The following is a 22,500-nucleotide window of genomic DNA, read 5'->3' on the forward strand; positions in this document are numbered from 1 at the left end:
AAACCACAACAAAAAATGAATGTCCATAAATGAATAGAAACATTTAAATAGCGCATTTCCACTCACTAACCATGATCAATGCGCTTCACAATGTTTCATTTATTTCCCCCATGTAGGTCATATTGACCGTGTTTCCATTCCATACAGTACTAGTCGCTACACATCGGACAAAACCGAATGTTAAATCCGTAATATTTACGGCATTGCACCATACACATATTTCCAGACTTATATATATATAATGAGTGGCTCTTTTCTTATTTCGAGAATTTACTTTTGTTTGTGTTACCTTTCATTTCTACATTGTGATCACCAGGTGAATGTCCCAGGAACGGATTGCTTTCCGAAGCTTTGTCTTTCTCTGGAAAATGACCCGAGTCACTACTGACGGAATCCTGTGAGAGAATTGCAAATAATTGACGAAATACCTATTAAATATAACAGAGTATACAATGAATATATCAACATTAAAAAAAATCTAAGTGACATAAAATGTAAAGAAAACAAAACAAAATAAAAACAAAACAAAAACGATGAGAATTTTGGAGTTCCTTTCTCTTTGTTGAAAACGATTTTACAACAAACAAAAGCAAAAGCTGTGCAAGCTCAAAGCTTTGTAAAGCTGCCTAATAAACTTGCATCGACATGTTTTTTAAAAGTCCATATATAGAGAAGAATGATAATTTATGGGGTTAAGATACTAGAGGATTGCCCCGAAAGACAAATTTTTGAGATATTCAGTATTAGTTGCTTATGCCGTAAGGGTTCGTAAAGATATTGCTTGATCAGATGGAAGAAGGAACGACAGATATAGATAGAGCATATTAATAGTTTTAAAAAAAATAACAAAAATGAATATGAAGAATTCATTCTAATACATTTTCTGCAAATAGAGAAAAAGTTGTTAGTAAATAGATGGTTGAAGAAATACGGAATTTAAGGGAAAGAAGTCAGAAGTCATTCGCGATTCTAAACATTGAGATAGATTAGGTCTACAGTCATTTAATCATTATATCCAGATTGTAATATGTAAACCTAGAACAAACAAAGAAACAAACAAATATAAATGAATGACCAAAAAACAAAAACAACAAAGAAACAAAACAACCCCCCCCCCCCCCCCAAATAAGACCCAACATAAACAAACCAGTATTACTGGAACAGAACTGCCTCACAGCAATAGACCCGTTTACAGCGTTGTAACTTCGTAACTTTGTAAATTTTTGAGCTTGGAAAAACATTGTCAGATAGCAGGTTTGAGAAATATGAAGACTAGCAAACTTATGTATTTAAAAAAAAGCAAGATATGTATTAACCAACTAAGTATGATAGTAATGTGAAGACTGAAATAGCATTACAGCATAGAAAAGGGTCCGTCTCATTATCTATTCTGATGATTAATTGCCCATATTTCGATACTTCAATGTTTTGTTTCATCACCACCCATTAGCAGTAATGCAGCAATAAGAATAAGAGAAATTTATTTAAAAAAGAAATTAAATCAAAAAAGGGTATAAAAGTCCCATAATCACCACGAGAAAAGAAGAAAATGCATTGTTAGTATGTTTGATAGATTCAAACAAAAGGTTTAGAAATTGTAATGCAAAAATGTTAGTTCCAAAATCATAAGGAAAAATGTTATTCAAAACAAAATATTCTTTGCAAATTTTGTTGGTCATTCCAATTTTTTATAAATTGAAGATTTCAAATCTTTACTTAATTTTGACTCAACATTGAAATAAAGATGAGATCTTACATCATCGTCAAGCTTCGATTTGTCCAGGACTACATCAGGCACTTTTCCTTTCTTGAAGTTGAGTAAAGTCTCCATTTTACTTTTATCCACCTGTTGAGAACCACGACTAGTTCTCGATGCTCTGCTATGATTGGATGTAAAACTACTCCTTCGACTTCCGGGTCGCCCTCCCACGCTGCCATCTTGCGGATAACCCGTCCGTCTTTGCGATGCAAAACTGAAGCGACGTCCGTTTGGCATGGGTCTGACAAAGTTATAATTGTTGTATATATCTTCAGAAGATGGAGTTACGGCTGATGTGTCATCAGCAAAAGGAAGAGGGAGATTTTCCAGGGTGTGATGGACCAATGGCTGCCGGTCATTGCAATGTACTCCACGTTTTGTGTTTGCCACTGGCTTTCGCCAACTGTATTGACTGCCCCTACTGCCTGTTCGATGGATATACGGAGAACCAGGAAGGCTAAGACTATGCTGAAACACAGGAGAAATTGGGGGCAAAACATTATTCCATGCTTATATAGAAAAAGTGTATCGTCTGTTCCCTCAGTTTTCTCATCTGTTCTTATGACCTCATTGAATATTGTTTTGATTTTATACATTAATTAAGTTTTGCAAATCATCTGAAACTTGCGTTACGAAATAAATTGTTTCAATTAAGAAATATTATCAGCAATCGAAATTTAAAGACTGACAAGAAATTATACAACATATTTGTCTACAGAAGCAAAGAACGAACAGCGTCAAGATCAATGATCGAATAACCAAGATGTTGTAGAAATGTATTGTTTACAGTGTTTTACATCTGATGGTCAATAGTAAACTAGATAAAAGAGAATGTCAATAGTGTCAGCAGCTTTGCAAAACAAAATAGGCATGATATATTCAAAGCTGGTTGCATGCAGCAGCACAACTTCCCACCACCACATAAATAACCACAGTATCATCACTACAACCATCGCCACCACTACCTCAATCTTCACTGAAATCATCATCGTCATCGTCATCATCATCATCATCATCATCATCATCATCATCATCATCATCATCATCATCATCATCATCATCATCACCATCATCATCATCATCATCATCATCATAAATATCACTATCATCTTCATAACAAAAACGTCTTCATATTCTTCCTTTTTCTTCCTCCCTTTTTTTTCTCTTTCCCCTCAACCTCTTCATTCTGTTCATTCTTTTCCCCTACACTTTTTCACCGCCATATTTACATTACTTTAACACCATAGGTAGAAACAAATTAAAGGATCTATTACAGTACTGCTAAATAAAAAAGGTGAATTGTATCATAAGATTTCCCTCTTTACAAAATAGATTTTGTCTCAGTTTATAATGAAAAAAAAATCTTCTCATTCTTATAAGTGAATGCTATCCTTATTCTTTCTACAATATAACATTACGCTCTTATTACAATAAGTCCCTGAAAATATTTTTTATAATAGTCAGGGGTAAAAAAATAGATATTCATGTGTATTCATATTTATCTCTTAATTTATACACTCGAAGGTAAACTAAAAGGACGGGCCTTTATAAATAATTATATTATTAAGATATTTTTGACAAAGAGTCCTAGCCATTTCACAATAACATATCAATTGATTTAGGAAAAGTCTTAATATTAAATATAGACTAAAACAAATTAAACACAGAAAATGGCTTCGAATTGTAAGTTTAATTTATTTGGACGAGAAAACATTTAATTTGTCTCACTTGAATTACGATGAATATATAAAGGAAAATGTTTGACTTTTGTTATTATTTTCCAACATTTGCCCTTCAATTTTAAGTTGATAATTGAATTTGTTGCATTAAAAATTTTTGAGTTATTTTTAATGATTTGGCCGTGATCTTTAATTTACAAAAGAAGAATCACTTCAATATAACGCACGACAAAAATCTTTGAATTCCTTGTGGGTATTGATAGTGGTGTCTAATATTATTAGCAATCATATTTTGTGACGTATAGAGAACGGTTAAACTTTCTATTTGGTATACGATAAACGTTTTCAAGAGATACTTAACTTGAGGCCGAAAGTATGTTGGGAAAACTCGAAACAGTGTGATTATCACTCGAAAAGCAGCATTTGATATCTCTACATCATGTATAACATACTTTTGTGAATCTATTCTATTGGTCTATTCTATTGTGTGATGACTCATAAACTAGCATCTTTTAAACACCACCGTGGTAAGTACAGTGCTATAACATAAAGCAAGAGAGAAAATAAACTATATTTTTCCCGTACGAGTCAACCAAAGAACTTGTTCCTTTACTTTAATGAATCTTTTCGTTGATTGTGTGATAACGCAAGAGGCACAAAACACATCGGGAAAAAGATTCTTTAGGCTGAATTGATTACAGCATCCGGTCGTCTAAAAGTGACAACCCGAGCTTAACTAAGGAAAAATCCCACAATTTTTTGTGCATCATCATGCAAGGTTAAACAACATTTTAGAGAAAATGGAAAATTTTATGATGAGAGGATGTGCAGGAAAAGGGAAGAAAGGGGAAATGTCTTTCAATTTACAAAATCAAAAAAAAAAAAAAAAAAGAAAAAAAAAGAAAAGGGTTTATCTTTTCATTCAAAGTTAGTTCAATGATGCCAATTAAAAGAGATCAATAAAAGAGAAGCCTTGTCCATAAATAAAGAAGAAAGGAAAAGTAAAAGTAAAAGCAAGCAAGAGTTCATTGAAAATTAGAGGTCTTTATTCATAAAACAATTGTTGAAAGTAACGATTCGTTAACCCACACAGTCAGATAATGTGTTGAATGTCGTAAAATTTTAGTGATTCCTTACTTTCTTTTATTTTATTAATTATCGGTATTTACCGTTTTCTATTGACCAATTTCATATAGAAATGGTAGCCAGAGAGAAGTGTGTGGCAGGGACCAAATTTGTATGTTATTTTGAAATAAGAAGTCACTCAATTTTACGACATTCAGTACATTGACTAACGAGCATGAGTGTGTGGGTCAACCAACGATTGTTTTACCAAAAATATAAAATAAAAGCTTGAGGAAAGTCAGTTTTAAATATGAACTATACAGGTAAGCGTCTCCGTGTAAAAGGCAATTGCATTAAATCTACATTAAAATCAGGAAATTGGTGATTAGCTTTACGATTTATATCTAGACAAGTTGTGTATCATTATGTTCTACATAGTGAAGTGCTTTCGTACACAAGTTTATGAAATGGCGGAAAAATAATATCAAAAATTGATTTCAACATATCTGACAAAAATTACTTCAATTTCTACAAAATATGATATTTTCACTCTTTCATTATCATGGAACTATTATGCAATCAATTTGGAATTGAAATTTCAACTCTTTTTTATGAAAGAAATGTCTAAACGACAAATAAGATCTGCTTTAGAAAATGAATCCGTCACAAACTGTAAAAGCCACATCATACTGTTTTCAACAGAGCTGCAACATCAAATATAATTTGAGATTTTATCAACCTGAACTTCAGTATCGATGAAGCCCTAATCATTTATTATTTATCGCTTTCTGGGTGAAATGGTAGTTTTTCATAATTTAAGTTAAATCAGAGTCCGTCTGTTCAGGGTTGATAAAGAAGAAATAAATCTAAATGAATTTCGATCTACCTTAAAGAATAAGACTAAAAGATATGGTCAAAAGCTAAAGATAATTACAATTGTATAAAACAACAATGAATATAACAATCTGATAAAAAAAGACTAGAATAGGACCATCAAAGCGATTTACCAAATGTTGAACAGTTACTTAAAATCCAAATGATCAAAAATATATACATTTTTTTGTATTTCGATCATTTAAAAACTATGTTTTTTTCTCTCTAACAATACAAATGGAAAAAAAAACTAAAACAAAACGTACATATTTAAATCTAAGTCTAATATCCTTAGCTATCAATTCAATCTTTCAACATCTATACCATCGGACTTAGTACCGATTTGAGACGATGGGTAAAAAATCAAACAAACTTAACATGGAATGTTTTAGGCTGAAACCCCCATTTAGCCAATATTGGCCCCAGACAAACTTTGAGCCACAAACGTCCGATGAAAATTTTTTCTTTTCTTTTTTGGAGCGGTTATATTCAATTTTGTTTCATACCAATACAAATGGCAATTTCAGACATTCTGGTAGTGAGATAAAAATTACATACCCTTTTATGATTCTTCAAACTTGGTTTTAGATGACTGCTCGCCACAGAATGGTCGCTTGTGACAGAGAGTCTTTCTTTTTCCTCAGGGCGATCACACATGGCTGCTCTCTCAGCCTCATACTCATTCCAAGAGGAATTACTAGGACTTTTTGTCATTAAGCTTAATGCCTCTTTCCTCTGATCTTCTTCCTGTAAAAAGTGAATTAAAAGATTTAATAATGATTTTTCTCGAAGATTAAACTCCCAATTCAAAATCTCTGAAAATCACTTATCTAGTTTAAAGGACTAATGACGCTAAAACACATATCTAATATATTTAATAAATAGTTATCAATGAAACATGGAGTGGATTACTTTTCACGGTGATTGGAAAAAGAAAAGCAGAATGTTTGTTGACGTTCTATCAAATTTGATTCGAGTTTGATACGTATGGCATTGTTACACCAACGTTTATTCAATGGTGCCTTAGGCAATTTGGTTATAATCATAATTGGAAAACGGCTTTAATACTTTTAAAAAAACACAGCCGAGCAATTGACGATAGTAATAGCAAGCTAGATATTACTTTGAACCATAATCTTACTGCAAATTGTCAGGATTCGCTTTATTTGCCAAGCCGTACTTTAGTAGAAGATTCAGACAGCGTATTTTGATTAACCAATTTACTGTAGTACTCTAGAAAAAGTCGTATTTAAAACTTTGGCCAGAAAATTTTCCTTCAAATATTGGTCGATTTAAATGGCAAAAACTCTCAAACCTGGGATCTCGCGAGTACGGCAGTTAACTGTTAAGCACTGGAAAAGGTGACTTACAAGTCTTTCAGCAGCTTCTTCCTCTGCATCGGCTCTGTCCTGTTTCCTCTTATCGTCGTAAGACATCGCAACAATGGCCAAGATCAAGTTGAGGAGGTAGAAAGATCCAAGTAATATGACAAGAACAAAGTACAAAAAGTGAAGTGATCCCTGCGCTCTGAGAATCTGAAATTAAAAAAAAGTAAGCAGTCGTCAGTCATTTTGCGAATTATATTACAATTATAACAAAATATAACAAAATATACCTCTATCTATCATAATCGCCTATCAAAATACGTGTATATATTTTTTTCGGTTTGCATTATTGATATAAAAAAGTTATTTTCAAGGAATTAATTTTCTTTACTGAATACATTTGCGACATCTACATATCTATAATACATCTATCATATATCTCAAGGAGACAGCTTGAGTCCAATTCTATTCACGATATACCTCGAATCGGACATGAAAGAACTAAGATCAAAATTATCACAAAGAAGATCACGAATTGATATACGCAGGTGATGAAGACCTAATCTTTGAATCAGAGCATCAAGCGAAAATATACACGCCAACTACTCTATAAGCATGGAATCTAAAAGTGAATCAATCTAAAGCAGAGTTCTACACAAAATTCAACAGAAATTTAAATGAATGGAAAAGTGTACGTAAACTAGGCAATGTGATCAACGAAAATGAGGACGTCAGAAAACGAAAGCAACTGCATTCAATGTATTCAACTAACTCCAAAATATATGGAATATAAATAACATAATCAGTGAGAATAAATGAATACAGATTTACGAGGTACTGGTTATTCCGATATTGAATATAATTGTGTAACTCGAGACAATTACAAATACTGATCTCTATGAAAGAACCTGGGTCCAACGCCTGAGAACAATACTAAAGGAACAGCGATGGAGGCTATATGGTCACATCTTACGTCGAGAAGATAACATCCCAGCCCAAATTGCAATGACAGAATATTTCCTTCATGGCACAAATATGTAGGGAGACCACCAACATCAATAGTAACTACTCTGAACCAGGAAATTTCTAGATTCAGATGAGGCCGAATTAATCCCTGAAGAACCAAGAAAAACTGCAGTGCCCTCTGTACTAAAGTCACAACAAGATCTTGACAGCCTCAAAACTCTGACACAGGAAAAAATTAACACGGGTAGAGAGAGCAGCTATACTGATCGAGGTTTTAAAAAAAGTCTGCGACTGAATCACTCAATTTTCAACATGCGTATTTCAGACTGTGAGGCTTACTACTTATATATCATGAATGTATATTTCTATTCAATGCTGTATAGATTTCGTATCAAGGGAATGTGTTTGTCACCGATTATGTCCCTTAGTTGTCTCCAACACACTGAACACTATTCTGGGGACACCTCACGGGTAAGCAGGTTTTGAAAAGGCTTGATGATTTTTACGAGTGAATAAGGGTTAACTCACACCGGAGACTGACTCCGACGACCCGGCACTGCCGTCCTCTGCTGTCTTCCGGATAAAGACGCCGGGCACGGACAAAATACAAAGAATAAAGAGAAGAGTTGCTAGACATACACATAACAAGCTCGAAAAAAAAAACGGCAGAGGACGTCGGGTGCTTGGTATGGGTAGGTCTAGCGGGTCTTCTCTTTCCCAGTAATCCTCGTTTACTTACAAAATGATAAAGACTTTCCCAGTAATCTTCGTTTACTTACAAGCTGATAAAGACTTTACCAGTAATACTCTTTTACTTACAAGATGATAAAGACTTTCCCAGTAATCCTGAGTCATCAATCGAAAGGCACTGAGCAAAGCCATGCCAAAATTATCGAAGCTTGTGAAATCCCCATTCGGGTTGAGTCCAATATGTTTCATGCACACATATTCAGCTGTGCCATTGACTGTTTCGTTGCCACACCCCCTGAAAGAAATAAAAAGATTACAATATCTATTTTGTTCTTCTCTTTATTTTCAAGTGAATAGACGCAAAACTTTTACTTAGTCTAGGTAATGGTTTTTATAAATATTTTTATCCCTCAATGGCCGATTCGTTACCGTGACTTGTCGAGAACTAAAGTCAAACAATATATATATATATATATAATATATATATATATATATATATATGTAATTGAAAGACTGAGAGAATATAGGGAGGGAAAAGATAGAGCGAGGGAGAGGAAGGAGAGATTAACAGACAAATAGAGAGAGCGAAAAACCGACAAAGAGAGATAGAGATAGATAGATAGATAGATAGATAGATAGATAGATAGATAGAGAGATAGATAGATAGATAGATAGATAGAGAGAAATAGAGAGAGAGAGAGAGAGAGAGAGAGAGAGAGAGAGAGGGAGAGAGAGAGAGCGAGCGATAGAACAATAGAGAGATAGAGAGATATAGAGATATATAGAGAGATATTTTTATATTAATGCCGTAGTCACTAATATGAATGGAGTTAAAACATAATACACTAAGTCCGGCTGTTAGTGCCTTGTTTTTGTTTTATGTTTTAAGGGTTTTACGGCGCTTGCAACACATTAAGGTCATATCAGCGCCAGTAAAAAGGAAGAAAATGGGATAGTAAAAAGTTCTAGAATTACAATTAAAGCACACAAGAAAAGGTGAGACAAATGGGAATTGGTTCAAATAGGAAACAGATGTAGATTCCAAGAGCTCACTATCAAAGTACTTAGTTTGAGATCACCTAAAAGTTTCACCCAGACACCAGAACAAGAGGAATACACTCAAAAGGTTACAAATCATATGTTAAAAATAAAGAAATAACAATACATAACGGAGAGATGAATTACAAGGAAAAAAATATCATCTCCCAAAACTATAACTATACATTCGACTGTTTCCCTCCCAGCCAAGGACTAGGGCCAGGGCAGGACAAAACCAAGTAATCTCATTCCAAGACAAAGACAGAAAGCAATTGAAAAACAGGTACAGGGGGACAGAATACACAGCAAGAACCTCCCTGCCCACTATGGGAGGTCGGAACCCCACCCAGCTGTGAGTACCTTCTCTAACGAACGGTTTACCCTGTCTTTAATTAAAACCATATGAAAGTTGTATAAAAATGCGTGAAGTGATGTTTAATCTAATGATACAGCCGTGTAGTTAGAAATTCATTCTACCATGTCTGTATTATGTTTTATACAAAAATAGTTTTTAAAACAACAACAGCAACAACAACAAAACGAAGCATAAAAAATCACATAAAAACACAAAAAGCAAAAAAAAAAAAAAAAAAAAAAAATAATGATTGAAAAATAAACCCAAAAAAAAACTATTAAAAAACAAACAAACTGGGAAGTAATCGAGACAAAAAAAAAAAGAAATTTAAAAAATCCCAAACAAATATCACCAACCATACAAAATAATGAAAACATACACGAGGACATCAACAAAAGAGCCCAGCAGTACTCGTCTCGACTACGGAGATCAACGTAACCAGATTGGTCAATAAGCGAAGCTACAAGTGGTTATTTCCATGCAACTCAATGCAAAACCAAAATATCAATTTCCATCCATGTCACAAATGCTAAGTTCACTTTTAAATGTCAACACGGCATAAAATTGTAGATTGAATTCGACAAATTGACATTCTTAAAATGTGAAGAGAGCAATTTAACACTTGTTGATTTGTAATACTTATTCAGTTATTTACACACACTACACACACACACACACACACACACATGCACACCTACACACACACACACACTATATATATATATATATATATATATATATATATATAATATAATGATATTTATAGAGTTTTATGTAAATCAAGGGGTATATTATGAAATGGAAACTTGGTTCCATATGGCCTGCTTGGGGAGTAAATGCAACATTGTAAAGCGCATTGAGTATAGTAAAATCCATTTGGAATTGTCTATATTTATATCTATTTATTTGTTCATAATTTTCCTTTCATATATTTGGTCATAATATCAAATTAACACGGTGATTCATATTTATTTATATTTCAGACTTTGCACTTTATTTTCTTGTTTTTTGGGGGGTTTATTTTTGCTATTAGCTGAAGATGGAGTTTCAGCCCGAAACGTTCCGTGTTTGGAATTTTGTTATTTTTTGAAGCTGTTATATTCATTTTTGTTCATTGCGTTTTAAATTCCACAGCTTCTAGCACCTTAGTATCACTTAGACTTTACACGGGTTGTATCCCCATTCACAAAGCACTGTTTCCCCAATGATTCCATCGACTACTACCACCGACAAAACAAAATGGCAGCCAAACGTGTACGGGACCAGTGGAAAGGGCCCACTTGTGCATCGTTGTTTGTTTTTAAGGGTTTTACGGCGCTTGCGACATATTTATATCATTTCAGCGCCAGTAAAAATGAAGAAAATGGGATGATAAAAAAATTTATAGATTCACAATGAAAGCACACGAGAACAAGTAAGGCAAAGAGGGCTGGTTCAAATATAGAACAGATGTATATTCCAAGAGCATACTATCTTTGTACTTGGTTTGAGATCACCTAAAAATCTCACCTGGACACAAGTACAGGATCCCAATAAAAGGAATATACTCAAATGTTTACATAAAAATACCCAAACAGAAAACATAACTAACAACACATAACAGAGAGATGATTTACAAGGGAAAAAATAATCTCCCAAACCTAATACTAAACATTTGACTGTTTCCCTCTCAGCTAAGGACGTCCAGCACGGGCAAGGACAAAATCAAATATACCCATTCCAAAGACAGAAAACATTTAGGAAAACAGGGGATAGAAGACACAGTAAGTGACCTCCTGACCACAATGGGAGGCCAAAGGACCCCACCCAGGATTGAGTATCTGTATGGTATGAAGGATGAATCGCACTCACCCAACTCCTGTCCCATCGACTCCACAGACTTGATACTCATCGTAAAAGTTCCTCCTCCAGTTTTCTGAAAGGAAAATAAAAGCAAGGGATAGATACATAAATAAATGAATTAAAAAACACAAGTTTTCATTATATCCATTTATCTATGAAATAATAAGGTGATTTTTCTGTTCATGTATTGGTCAATCAATGCGGCGTGATTGGGTTATCGATTCTTTCAACTGGCTAATCGAGCTTCAATATAATAGCCAGTTAACAGTTACTTTCACAATCTAAAGCTATCAACGAACGACTTGGAGGAAAATGAAGATCTGCACTGAGACTGAGGACAGATCTTCGTTTTCTTCCACGTAGTTCGTCGATCGTTGTTGGTTGGGAAAATAATCGTTAAGTTGCTAATACCGCTTTGAGACGGCCATTCACGATTTGGGTTATCATGTTTGTAAATAAGTGCATTCAGCTCACCAGCTATGATATGATATGATATGATGTGATGTGACATGATATGATATGATATGATATTGTGAAGTAATATGATATGATATGATATAACATGGTATGATATGACATGATATGTTATGATATGATATGATATGATATGATATGACATGACATGATATGATATATAATGGTATGGTATGATATGATGTGATATGCTAGATATGGTATTATATTATGTGATGTTATACGATATGATATGGTATAACATGATATGATATGACATGATATGGTATGATATGATATGGTATGATACGATGTGATATGATAATGATAAGGTATGGTATGATATGACATGATATGGTATGATATGATGTGATATGATATGGTATGATAAGATATGATAGGATGTAATATGATATGATTTGATATGACATTGCATGCTATGATATGATATGGTGGATAGCTCATACGATAGAGTCACGATCTCCCCTGTCAGGCGGAGTTGTCGTGCCAGTAAGGCCACGGGTTCGAGCCCCCATCGCCGCCGAGAAATTTTTATTCTCTACTCACTTCATTTCTTGTTATTCCAAACATAAGTGCCTGCTCCACTCACTTTTCGATGTGATATGATATGATATGATATGATAATATATGATATGAAATTGTATGATATGCTATGATCTGATAAAAGCTTAAATGGAAAACTTACTTTCATTCTGAGTAAATTCGAAGAACTCTTCTTCTGTGTAATTTTTACCAAGGTAAAGGTCAGTATTCTTGACACACTTCTGTCTGAGACAACCCGAGTAAAGCTGCATGCCAATCAAAGCAAAGATGGACAACATGAAGACGGTAAGTATCGTTACATCTCTCAGTCGACGCACAGCCTCCAGTAAGGCACCCACTATGGTCTTCAAACCTTGGGAAATTCAACATAAAATAGATCGTTGAATTAACACAGGAATTGACTTGGTTTTTTTTTCATCTCAACATTTTTTGATGTTTTTATAGAAGTAGTAGTAATAGTAGTAGTAGTGGTGGTGGTGGTAGTAGTAGTAGTAGTAGTAGTAGTAGTAGTAGTAGTAGTAGTAGTAGTAGTTGCAGCAGCAGTAGCGCAGTAGTAGTAGTAGTAGTAGTAGTAGTAGAAGTAGTAGCAGTAGTAGTAGTAGTAGTAGTAGTAGTAGTAGTAGTAGTAGTAGTAGTAGTAGTAGTAGTAGTAGTAGTAGAAGTAGTAGTAGTAGTACTAATGGTACCAGGTTTGAGAGTTTTTGCCAAGATGAGGGTCATTTAAATCGATCGATAATTGAATGACGAACTTTCTGGCCAAATTTTAAATTAGTGTCTGTTCAGAGGACTGCAGTTAACTGTTAACAATAAGCTGCTGAGCTGTTTTATGTTGCCAGTCTGCCTGGGATTGGATTTGATCTTATGGTTGTCGTGTTAATCTTAAAGCCAGAACAAGCTGTAAGCATCATAGAAGTCACTAGGGCGTCATCTAATAAGCATTATTCTACCCTCCCCAGAAATAAAAACGCGTAATGGTATCAAGTTTACAATAATAATCTTTGCCGTCAGATTATCAAGCGTTAAATTTTTCTAAAAATTGTATTCTTAAAATAAATAAGTATCTATCATTTAAATAATTTTGAACATGTCTTTTACTCAAAGATGACGAAATCGGAATCGATTGAGGGGTAGAATTAAAGATTTATTACACTCTTTCCATTTGGAATTTGGACTTTGTTCCCAACGTACACTCCAACTCTGGTGTGCAGCAATGGGAATAAGTCGGCATTCCAAATGTCAAGAGTGTAAGAATGCTATATTACAATCAACACTTACCCGGTATAACAGAAATAGTTTTCAGAGCTCGAAGAACCCTAAATGTCCTCAAAGCTGACAAGTTTCCTAACTGGTCTACAGTGTTTGTCATATACCTGAAAATAAATTAACAACACAATCATTTTAAAAATCGGAAACCACATGTATAAGACAATGCCAGACAAAGCAGAAAGAAAATACAAAAAAGGGCTCTCATATAGCGCAATATCCACTAAACGTGCTCAAAACGCTTTACAAGGGGTCCCTGGCTAATAGCAACATTTAACAGTAGGACGGGACATGACGCCTGTTAGGCGATATTACAATTTTTTCGGATAGAGACAACGCTTTAACGGCCAGGTACTCATTTTACTTGAGTACGGTGAGAGAATGTGAGTAAAGAGCCTTTTCCCAAGGACCCAACTAGGCGCGGAGCGAAGCTCGGACCCAGGATCTTCTGATCCGAAAGCGAGTGTCATGTCACAAGACCACATAGCCGCAAGTTAAAGTTCACATGATGGCGAACAGGGCTGATGGGAAATCGAACCTCAGACCTCCCGATTACCGGTCAGACATGCTAGTATTTTCATTCGGTCCTTATAATGTGGATGGATTGTTTTTGTTTTTTTTCTCCCTGGTACCCACTTATCCACTTAAATTGTGGTTGGTTGATGATTTATTGGTATACTGATTGGTTCTTGTAATGTGGATGAATTTCTTTTCATGGTACCCATTTATATACTTAAATTAGGATGGATGGTTACTATAGTATTTTGTTTCCCGAAAGTTAATTTGCTCGTGATATCATGGTGTCCACAAGGTTAAGTAAGGGTTATTTATTTATTCACTTATATATCTATTTTATTTATTTTTCTATTTATTTATTTGTTATATTCACACACACACACACACACATACACACACACACACACACACACACTCACACATATGTTTACTTATCTATTTTATTAATATATTTATTTAATTATCTTTGTTAGTTTCAGTTGGTTAATTCTTGACTTTACCAATAGTGATTGGACATTCTATGTATATGTATGTTTCATATTGACAATTACTAAAATAAACATTTGAACTTGAACTTGAACCATTTCACCAAAGAGGTAACCCAATAGTTGGGACAAATTAAATGCTCATATTCCTCATAAGAGTGCACGGTTTCGCAGTGATTCCTTTTCTGCATAATTATAATAATTAAAAAAACCACTGATCACAAAAGGAAGAGGATGAAGACAGGAAAAGAGATAAAACAATTATTTTATGATGAGATAAATTGTCTGTACTGCCAGTGTAACATTTATTATTAAACAGGATATCAAATTCAATCCATTTGATTTTTTAGTACACCGCGCTTATCAATAATTATACTAGTGGATCTCCGTTCTAAATGTATTGCAAATTAAACAGATGGGAATGGAAATAGTTAGGAAAAATCCAGCTCTAACAAATGTTGAAATATTCAGAATAAATGAATTTATGATCTAAATAAACTTTTCCAATCCCAAAGAGAAATTCGTGTTGATGGTCTTATTCGAAAAAGGACCGGGATTAATCATGCGTCAGCCGCAATTCAATGCCACAATGTGAACAATAAGTGATAAGTTTCTCGGTCAATGAAAAAACGAGATGCTAACAACAGCGGTCGAATAAGTTCTTTTGTGTTTAAGTGCAATGTCTTGTCTACTCGATCATTTCTCCATGTTAAAAATTAAAATTTTCCTTTTGTTCATCCCTTCAAGGAATATATTATTTATCTATTCAATTTCCACCCGCAGTGTTTCTAGCTATAATAATAATAATAATAATAATAATAAATAATAATAATAATAATAATAATAATAATAATAATAATAATAATAATAATAATAATAATAATAATAATGATAATAATAATAATAATAATAATAATAATAAATAATAATAATAATAATAATAATAATAATAATAATAAATAATAATATAAAAATAATAATAATAATGAAAATAATAGATAAATAAATAAATAACACTTATAGAGCGCCAATCTCCACCAATTGCGCTTTACAAGACAGAGCTGACATGGACATTTTAAGACAATACAATGCTACAATTGTACATAATCTTTTTAGTTCTACAGAAACCAATGGCATGTGAAAAATGTCGCTTGGAAATACTACGGAAAAATTTACATTCACTATTATGAAAAAAAAAATAGATATCATAACTTTTTTTTTTTTTTTATTTCTGATATAAAGAATTAAACTTGAATGAAACTGAATAAAGGCTTACGCTATAGAAATGACAAAGAAGTCAAGCCAATTCCACGGATCTCTGAGATAGGTGAAAGGCTTTAGTATAAAACCCCTGGACAAGATCTTTACAATGGCTTCCGCAGTGTAAATGCCTGTAAATATGTGCCTGTGGAGTAAAATATCAACATTGGTTAGACTGGTATTCAGGTAACATGCTATTCATTTGATCTTATTCTTATTTTTATGGCGCTGAAAATGACTTAAAACTGATGCAAGAACCAACAAATTCTTTTCGACCCCCCCCCCCCCCCCTAAACAAAACACAATTACAATTTATGAAGTTTTGAAATTTGTAGATATGAGACTGAATGACGTCAGAAAAAAACAACAAAGGGGAACAGTTCGCGTTTAAGGCAACCGATGGCCGATATCCGACTTTAAAGCAATTGGTTTAATGTTTGTGAAGGATGCACAATTACTGTATTGTCCTTTCTCCACAAGTCCTAAGGGCTAACCCACACCGGAGACTGACTCCGCCGACCAGACACTGTCGTCTTCCGGATAACGACGTCGGGCATGGACAAAATACTAAGAATAAAGAGAAGAGCCGCTAGACCTACCCATACCAAGCTCGAAGAAAAAACCAAACAAACACGACCGAGGACGTTGGGTGCTTGGTATGGGTAGGTCTAGCGGCTCTTCTCTATATTCTTAGTATTTTGTCCGTGCCTGACGTCTTTATCCGGTAGACGGCAGAGGACGGCAGTGCCGTGTCATCGAAGTCAGTCTCCGGTATCGGTTAGCCCTAAGACAGGCAGGTTGGAAAGTCGTTGTTGTTGCCGATGTCTGAAAGATACTTGGCACGTGAAGCTGATGGTGAACAGATTTTATACTCTGCACACCATCTCTTCTAAATGGCCATCAGGTGTTAAGGGACGATTCAAATGTCCTCGCTGGATTGAGTTTTGACCTTGTAATCATTCACAGTATAGAGAATGACTTACACACTATGATAAAGATAATATTATAAGGTGTGGGAAACAGTACCAGACAAAGTAAGAAAGAAAAATATAAGAAAAAATAGCATCCTAAAAATCAATCTGCCTCGACTGTTTGATTTGTCTGGCACTGTTTCATACACACATTTTTATATCTTTATCTGACACCACCTAGTACCTGCTCCCTAATTTTTCATTCTGACCTATACCATGCCTCTTCCATGGCCAAATGTCCTGCAATGTTGTCCAATCAAATTACGATTTAAAATCAAAGTAAATATTTAAGTGGTACTATTCTGTAGGTCTTGCATCAGTTTCAATCGACAACAAAGACAAATGATAATGCTGACATTTCGGGTTACTCCTCTCTAAACAACGTAAGACATAAAACGGTGAATTTTAACATAGATTTTTAAGAAAAAGCTATCTAACCCAAAACAATGATAACCCGAAATTTCTTAGAAATATATTCATTACGATTATGTTTGTACAATTTGAGTCATCCCAATCAATAGAAGGGAATTTAACTAGGTAACTGCCGCACTCGGGAAAGACACGTATATTTAAAAGTTTGGCCAGAAAACACGCCCTTCAAATATCGATCGATTTAAAGGACCATCGTCTTGGCAAACAACTTTCAAACCTGGGGCCTCGCGAGGTTTTAATTTTTAAAAAAAATACGTATCTTTCTAGGGTACGGCAGTTGACTGGTTAAAGTAATGAGGATTTTTGGCAAATATCAAATTAATAGTTTGCCATTGTACAGCTGGTTTGTCTTTGTTGTTTTAAAAAGATATATTGAAGTGTACATTTAACTCCTCAATAGGATCCCCCCCCCCCCAAACATGTCATAGTAAAATGTACATGTTTTAATCCAAGGAAAACATCGAATTTTTGTTAAAAGTATTAATTGCAAAAGATATTATAAATGATATCAAATTAATTGCTGATTAACACATTAAACGTGTCCTTTAAAAAAAATAAAATGAAATATTTGATTAAAAATAGATATCCATTTACAATAATCTTGTCAGAACTTTGGGATTTGATCTTAAAAGTCCGGGAAAATGTGAAAGCAAGCAGACATTTTTAATGGATAAAATCAATTTTGGATTGATTATTTTCTTCTAATATGAATAAAAATGTGCGACATCAATTGATTAAAAATATTATTGAATCGTTTCTTTTTTTTTTTTTTTTTGCTTAAAACTTACGTGCATACTGACAGTAATACACTTTTCTGACGCTAATTGACACCATAATGTAGAATATTTAGTATGAATTTATATCTCTAAAAATCCCAGAATTCATTTTAAAAAAACTTGGCATTAAAACAATACAACAATGAATTGTAAGTCTTTGTAAAACTGAAATTCATTACAACGGAAGTTCAAAGATCATATCCGAATGAACTGATTTGTAATGATATCTGATTAAGCGTAACTTATTTGGCAATGGACCGAATAATTTTGCCCTTATGTTTGGAATAAAGGGATCAGCTAATTATGCATTATAGAGCGTTTCTAGGAATTCACAGGGAACAAGTAGCCTTTCTTTTTCTAAGTAACGAGACACTTCATGCATGATACTACAGTTAATGACAAAACTACTTGCTCAATTTGGCCAAACAATTGTAATTCATACATCGATACAATAAGATGACGCTCAGCTTGTAAATCAGTCTTTAACCCAAAACTTACTACCGTACTCTGAAATAAAACAAATAAAAATGTGAAATTGAATGTAAGCTTCTATCTAATATACGAAAACAGATAAAAAGGACGTTTCGGGTTTCCCCTTTATCAACAAAGCAGAATTGTTAACAACGCCACGACCACATTATCTCAATCGTCTGTAGTGTTTCATTCATCCTGTTTTGTTGATAAAGGCGAAACCAGAAACGTCTATTTTATCTGTTTTCGTATATTAGATTGAAGCTTACATTAAATTTCACATTGTTATTTATTTATTCGAGCTTCGAGCAGCAACATTTACATTCTGAAATAAAAACAAAAATCCGACTGACTTTTAAAATTTTGACAAGAAAACGCGTCCCTCAAATATGTATCGATCAATATCACCCCAAAGTTGTCAAAAACTCTCAGAATCTGTGATTTTCCTGAACCAACGTGCACTTATTTGTAGGTCTTATAACCCAATCCTTATAGGCTAATTGTTGTAATGGAAATCTCATAAAAAATGACGTAAAATATTGTCCATTACAACAATGTTAAACTAGGCCCATAAGTGGGATCGGATGTCAGACTTGCATATGTGTTTACGTCGCCCTGAACGCTTCTTTAAAGTCCCGGGATTAAGAGTTTTTGCTAAGATGAGGGCCATTTCAATCGAGGGATGTTTGAAAGATGAGTTTTCTGGCTAAAAATTGTTAAAAAGATTTTTTTTCAGAGTAGGGAAGTCTGGGGTAAACCTTTTTTTTCTCTCGGGCAAATTGAAAAATGCGTTTTGTCATTGACTGACAGAACAAGATGCTGGACTGGTCAAGGCAAAAAAGGTGATGATTTGTTGTTTGGGTGGTAGCCAATGGAAGCATGCATCGGAATTAAGAACTATAACAATAAGAACTATAATCTTGGAAACGATAAGGTAAATATTAATATAAAATAATAATAATAATAATAATAATAATAATAATAATAATAATAATAATAATAATAATAATAATAATAATAATAATGATGATAATAATTATAATGATAACGACTAAAAATGATAATGATAATTTGATAATTTTAGGTAACAGCAACGGAAATAATGGAGTTATCCAGACACTTTGATTACGTACCCGAGGCGAGAAGCTCCGATCGATTTGCAGTTATAATTATAATCTTACAATACGTCTATTATTTACTTATATTACATTAAAAATACGGACAAAAAAAAAGAAAAAGACTTCCGCTCAGAAAAAAATATAGATCTATTAGTCGTTTTTTTCTGCATAAAACAAAATTAATATGATTTCCATTAAAACCAGACGAAGCATCAGAAAATATTCTTTATCTATTTTTCTTTTGATTAAATCGTGGTCGCTAAGAGCCAAGTGGATTTTGGACCAGTTTTTATATCGTTAAACGAACAATAACACTTGAATCGGTGGACCGATAGCTTAGTTGGTGGAGCACCATAAATTTGCCATCAGATCTAACAAATCCAACCAAGCACTGTTGGGCGGATAAGGAGGCTGGAAAAAAAAAATCTTGACTGCATCCGGAATTGATTCCGATTCCTTTGTGGTGCTCCACCAACTGAGCTATCGGTCCACCGATGCTTGATGTAAATACTAAACTTTGAAATGATGATGTTGTAGTGATAAATGTGCTAAAAGTGATTTCGGTTGTAATGGCGTTGATGATCATTGATAGTACCTATATTAAGTCTAAAATTCTATAATCCGTACAAGCAACACAACACTATAAAGTCATGCATTGTGCATTGCTTTTAAATACATTCAAGTGCTTTAGCTACACCCGTGAGAACAATTACACATTGGAAGATAAAGGAATAGGGCAATGCTATACATTATATATAAAAATAATTTATTAAGATATTAATTATAATCTTTAAGCATTTCCCAAAATATCAGTTAAGATGATATAACTTAATTATAAGTAGATGACTTTGCATCAAGTGGTGACTTTACCTCAAAGGACGACTTAGCTTCTATAGATTTGGACGAATTGAATTATTTTGAGTTTTAGTGACAACGATTTCTTTGAATAAAAAAGGAAGTCCTCTAACAAGGGGAATAACTGCTACAAGCCTGAGAATACTCACAATGCTCAAATAGGTTGATGCAAAGTCCCCTCCCCCGAGGCAAAGTCATCAAAGTCAATGGTATATTCAATATCTTTATTTTTCAAATCAAATTTTAGAGGCTGTGTCGTATGGTAATGGCATGGTAACAGAGAAGGATAAGTCAAGTCACGAGACCTGATCTTGTCTCGTGTCAGAGTTCACACCTGGTCAAGAAAAGTACCTAAGTACCGTTTTACTACTTCAAAGGAATCTCAGTTTTAAAATTTTAAAAATCTTAATGAATCGATCTATGGAGTAAAATTATCTTGCCATGTAAAAAAAAACGCAGGAAATATTCAAATAAGTCTCAGGTTTGAAAATGTCTGGTGAATTAAGGGGTCATTTTTATCGATGGATAACTGATGTAGAAATGTTTTTTTTGTTAAATTGCAACAGCATTGCTCATCATCTATCATCGTCAACTTTGTCCTAATGCTATTTTCATAACAAGTATTTTGATCTAACAATTTTCACTTACAATTTCTTTAAAATTTGATTTTAAGCAATCTCTTTTTACACATTTGGTTATCTAGATCTGTCTAAAATCGAATATTTAATTATTTTCTAACCTTCTTACGAAACATTGGAAGATCAGGGCATATTTTTTTTTTCTGTACTATGAAAAAAAAAACACATTTCAAAATCTTGGTCAGAAAACTTGTCCTTCAAATATCGATCGTTAAAAATGATCCTATCTCATCAAAAACGTTCAAACCTGGGACTTCCAAGGAAATCTTCAAGGAGTGGTCGAAAATGAATTAAGCCCGTCTCGACTGGTCGTCAAAAAAAATCAGCCTGACACAACTCTATCAGTCGAGCAGGATGTTTTTTTGGGGATGGTTTCTTTCTTGTATTTTTCTCTCTGCTTTGTCTGGCACTGTTTCATACTAGCCGTGTCAGAACTTTATCGTACACCAGTGCCTGCTCCCTAACTTGTCACCCTTATATCTTTATTAAGCGCATTGTGCGCTCAGAAAATGGAATCACAAAGGGAATAATACAGTGTTCAGCTCTAAAAATAACCCTGATGAGATTTTAAAAACTCCTCCAAAAAACAAAATAAAACAGAACAAAAACTAAAGAAATCTTTTCAGTAATTAGAATCCTATTTTGGAATATCTAATATTTGTAATTTGATATTATTATTATTGACTTTATTGAAGAAAAATGGTTTCGTCAAAGCAAGACAGTACTCAGAAGGATCCTATTGCAGACCTGCCTAGTATTACGAAAAATTCGTAGAATTAGGAATTTTTGGCTTTGGTTGCAGAGCTTTAAATATGTCTTTGACTCAATAAATTTACTGAAAAGGAAAGTGTCATCCCAGAGAACCTATATATATATATATATATATATATATATATATATATATATATATATATATATATATATATATATATATAGGACTTTTGGAGCATGTTTCGAACATAATAAGACCAAATTATAATTTACAAAGCTGTTTTTATGTTGACATTTCTTTTTTCCTTAGAAAACTACAAATTTATGGAATTTAAAGTAGGCAGCTCTGCTATTGAATGGGCTTTCAGGTTTTGGGAATGTGCGATAACATCAGA

At 33.7% G+C, this 22,500-nt stretch overlaps 1 protein-coding gene across 2 annotated transcripts in view; it reads right to left on the minus strand.

Annotated features, from left to right (window-relative positions):
• Window positions 1–22,500, minus strand: part of LOC144959547 (sodium channel protein para-like) — a 195,057-nt gene that overhangs the window by 40,918 nt on the left and 131,639 nt on the right. For both annotated transcript variants that reach the window (XM_078892164.1, XM_078892166.1), the window contains 9 exons: window positions 16,150–16,278; window positions 13,885–13,979; window positions 12,752–12,961; window positions 11,602–11,665; window positions 8,487–8,652; window positions 6,747–6,911; window positions 5,935–6,123; window positions 1,757–2,227; window positions 290–395 (listed from right to left, as the gene is read on the minus strand). In XM_078892164.1, coding sequence (XP_078748290.1) covers window positions 290–395; window positions 1,757–2,227; window positions 5,935–6,123; window positions 6,747–6,911; window positions 8,487–8,652; window positions 11,602–11,665; window positions 12,752–12,961; window positions 13,885–13,979; window positions 16,150–16,278 — 1,595 coding nt within the window. The remainder of the gene's footprint in view (window positions 1–289; window positions 396–1,756; window positions 2,228–5,934; window positions 6,124–6,746; window positions 6,912–8,486; window positions 8,653–11,601; window positions 11,666–12,751; window positions 12,962–13,884; window positions 13,980–16,149; window positions 16,279–22,500) is intronic.

The sequence above is a fragment of the Berghia stephanieae genome, chromosome 1, assembly GCF_034508935.2.
Source record: "Berghia stephanieae isolate SIO BIC M18660-M18661 chromosome 1, UCSD_Bste_1.3, whole genome shotgun sequence".
Classification (NCBI taxonomy): domain Eukaryota; kingdom Metazoa; phylum Mollusca; class Gastropoda; order Nudibranchia; family Aeolidiidae; genus Berghia; species Berghia stephanieae.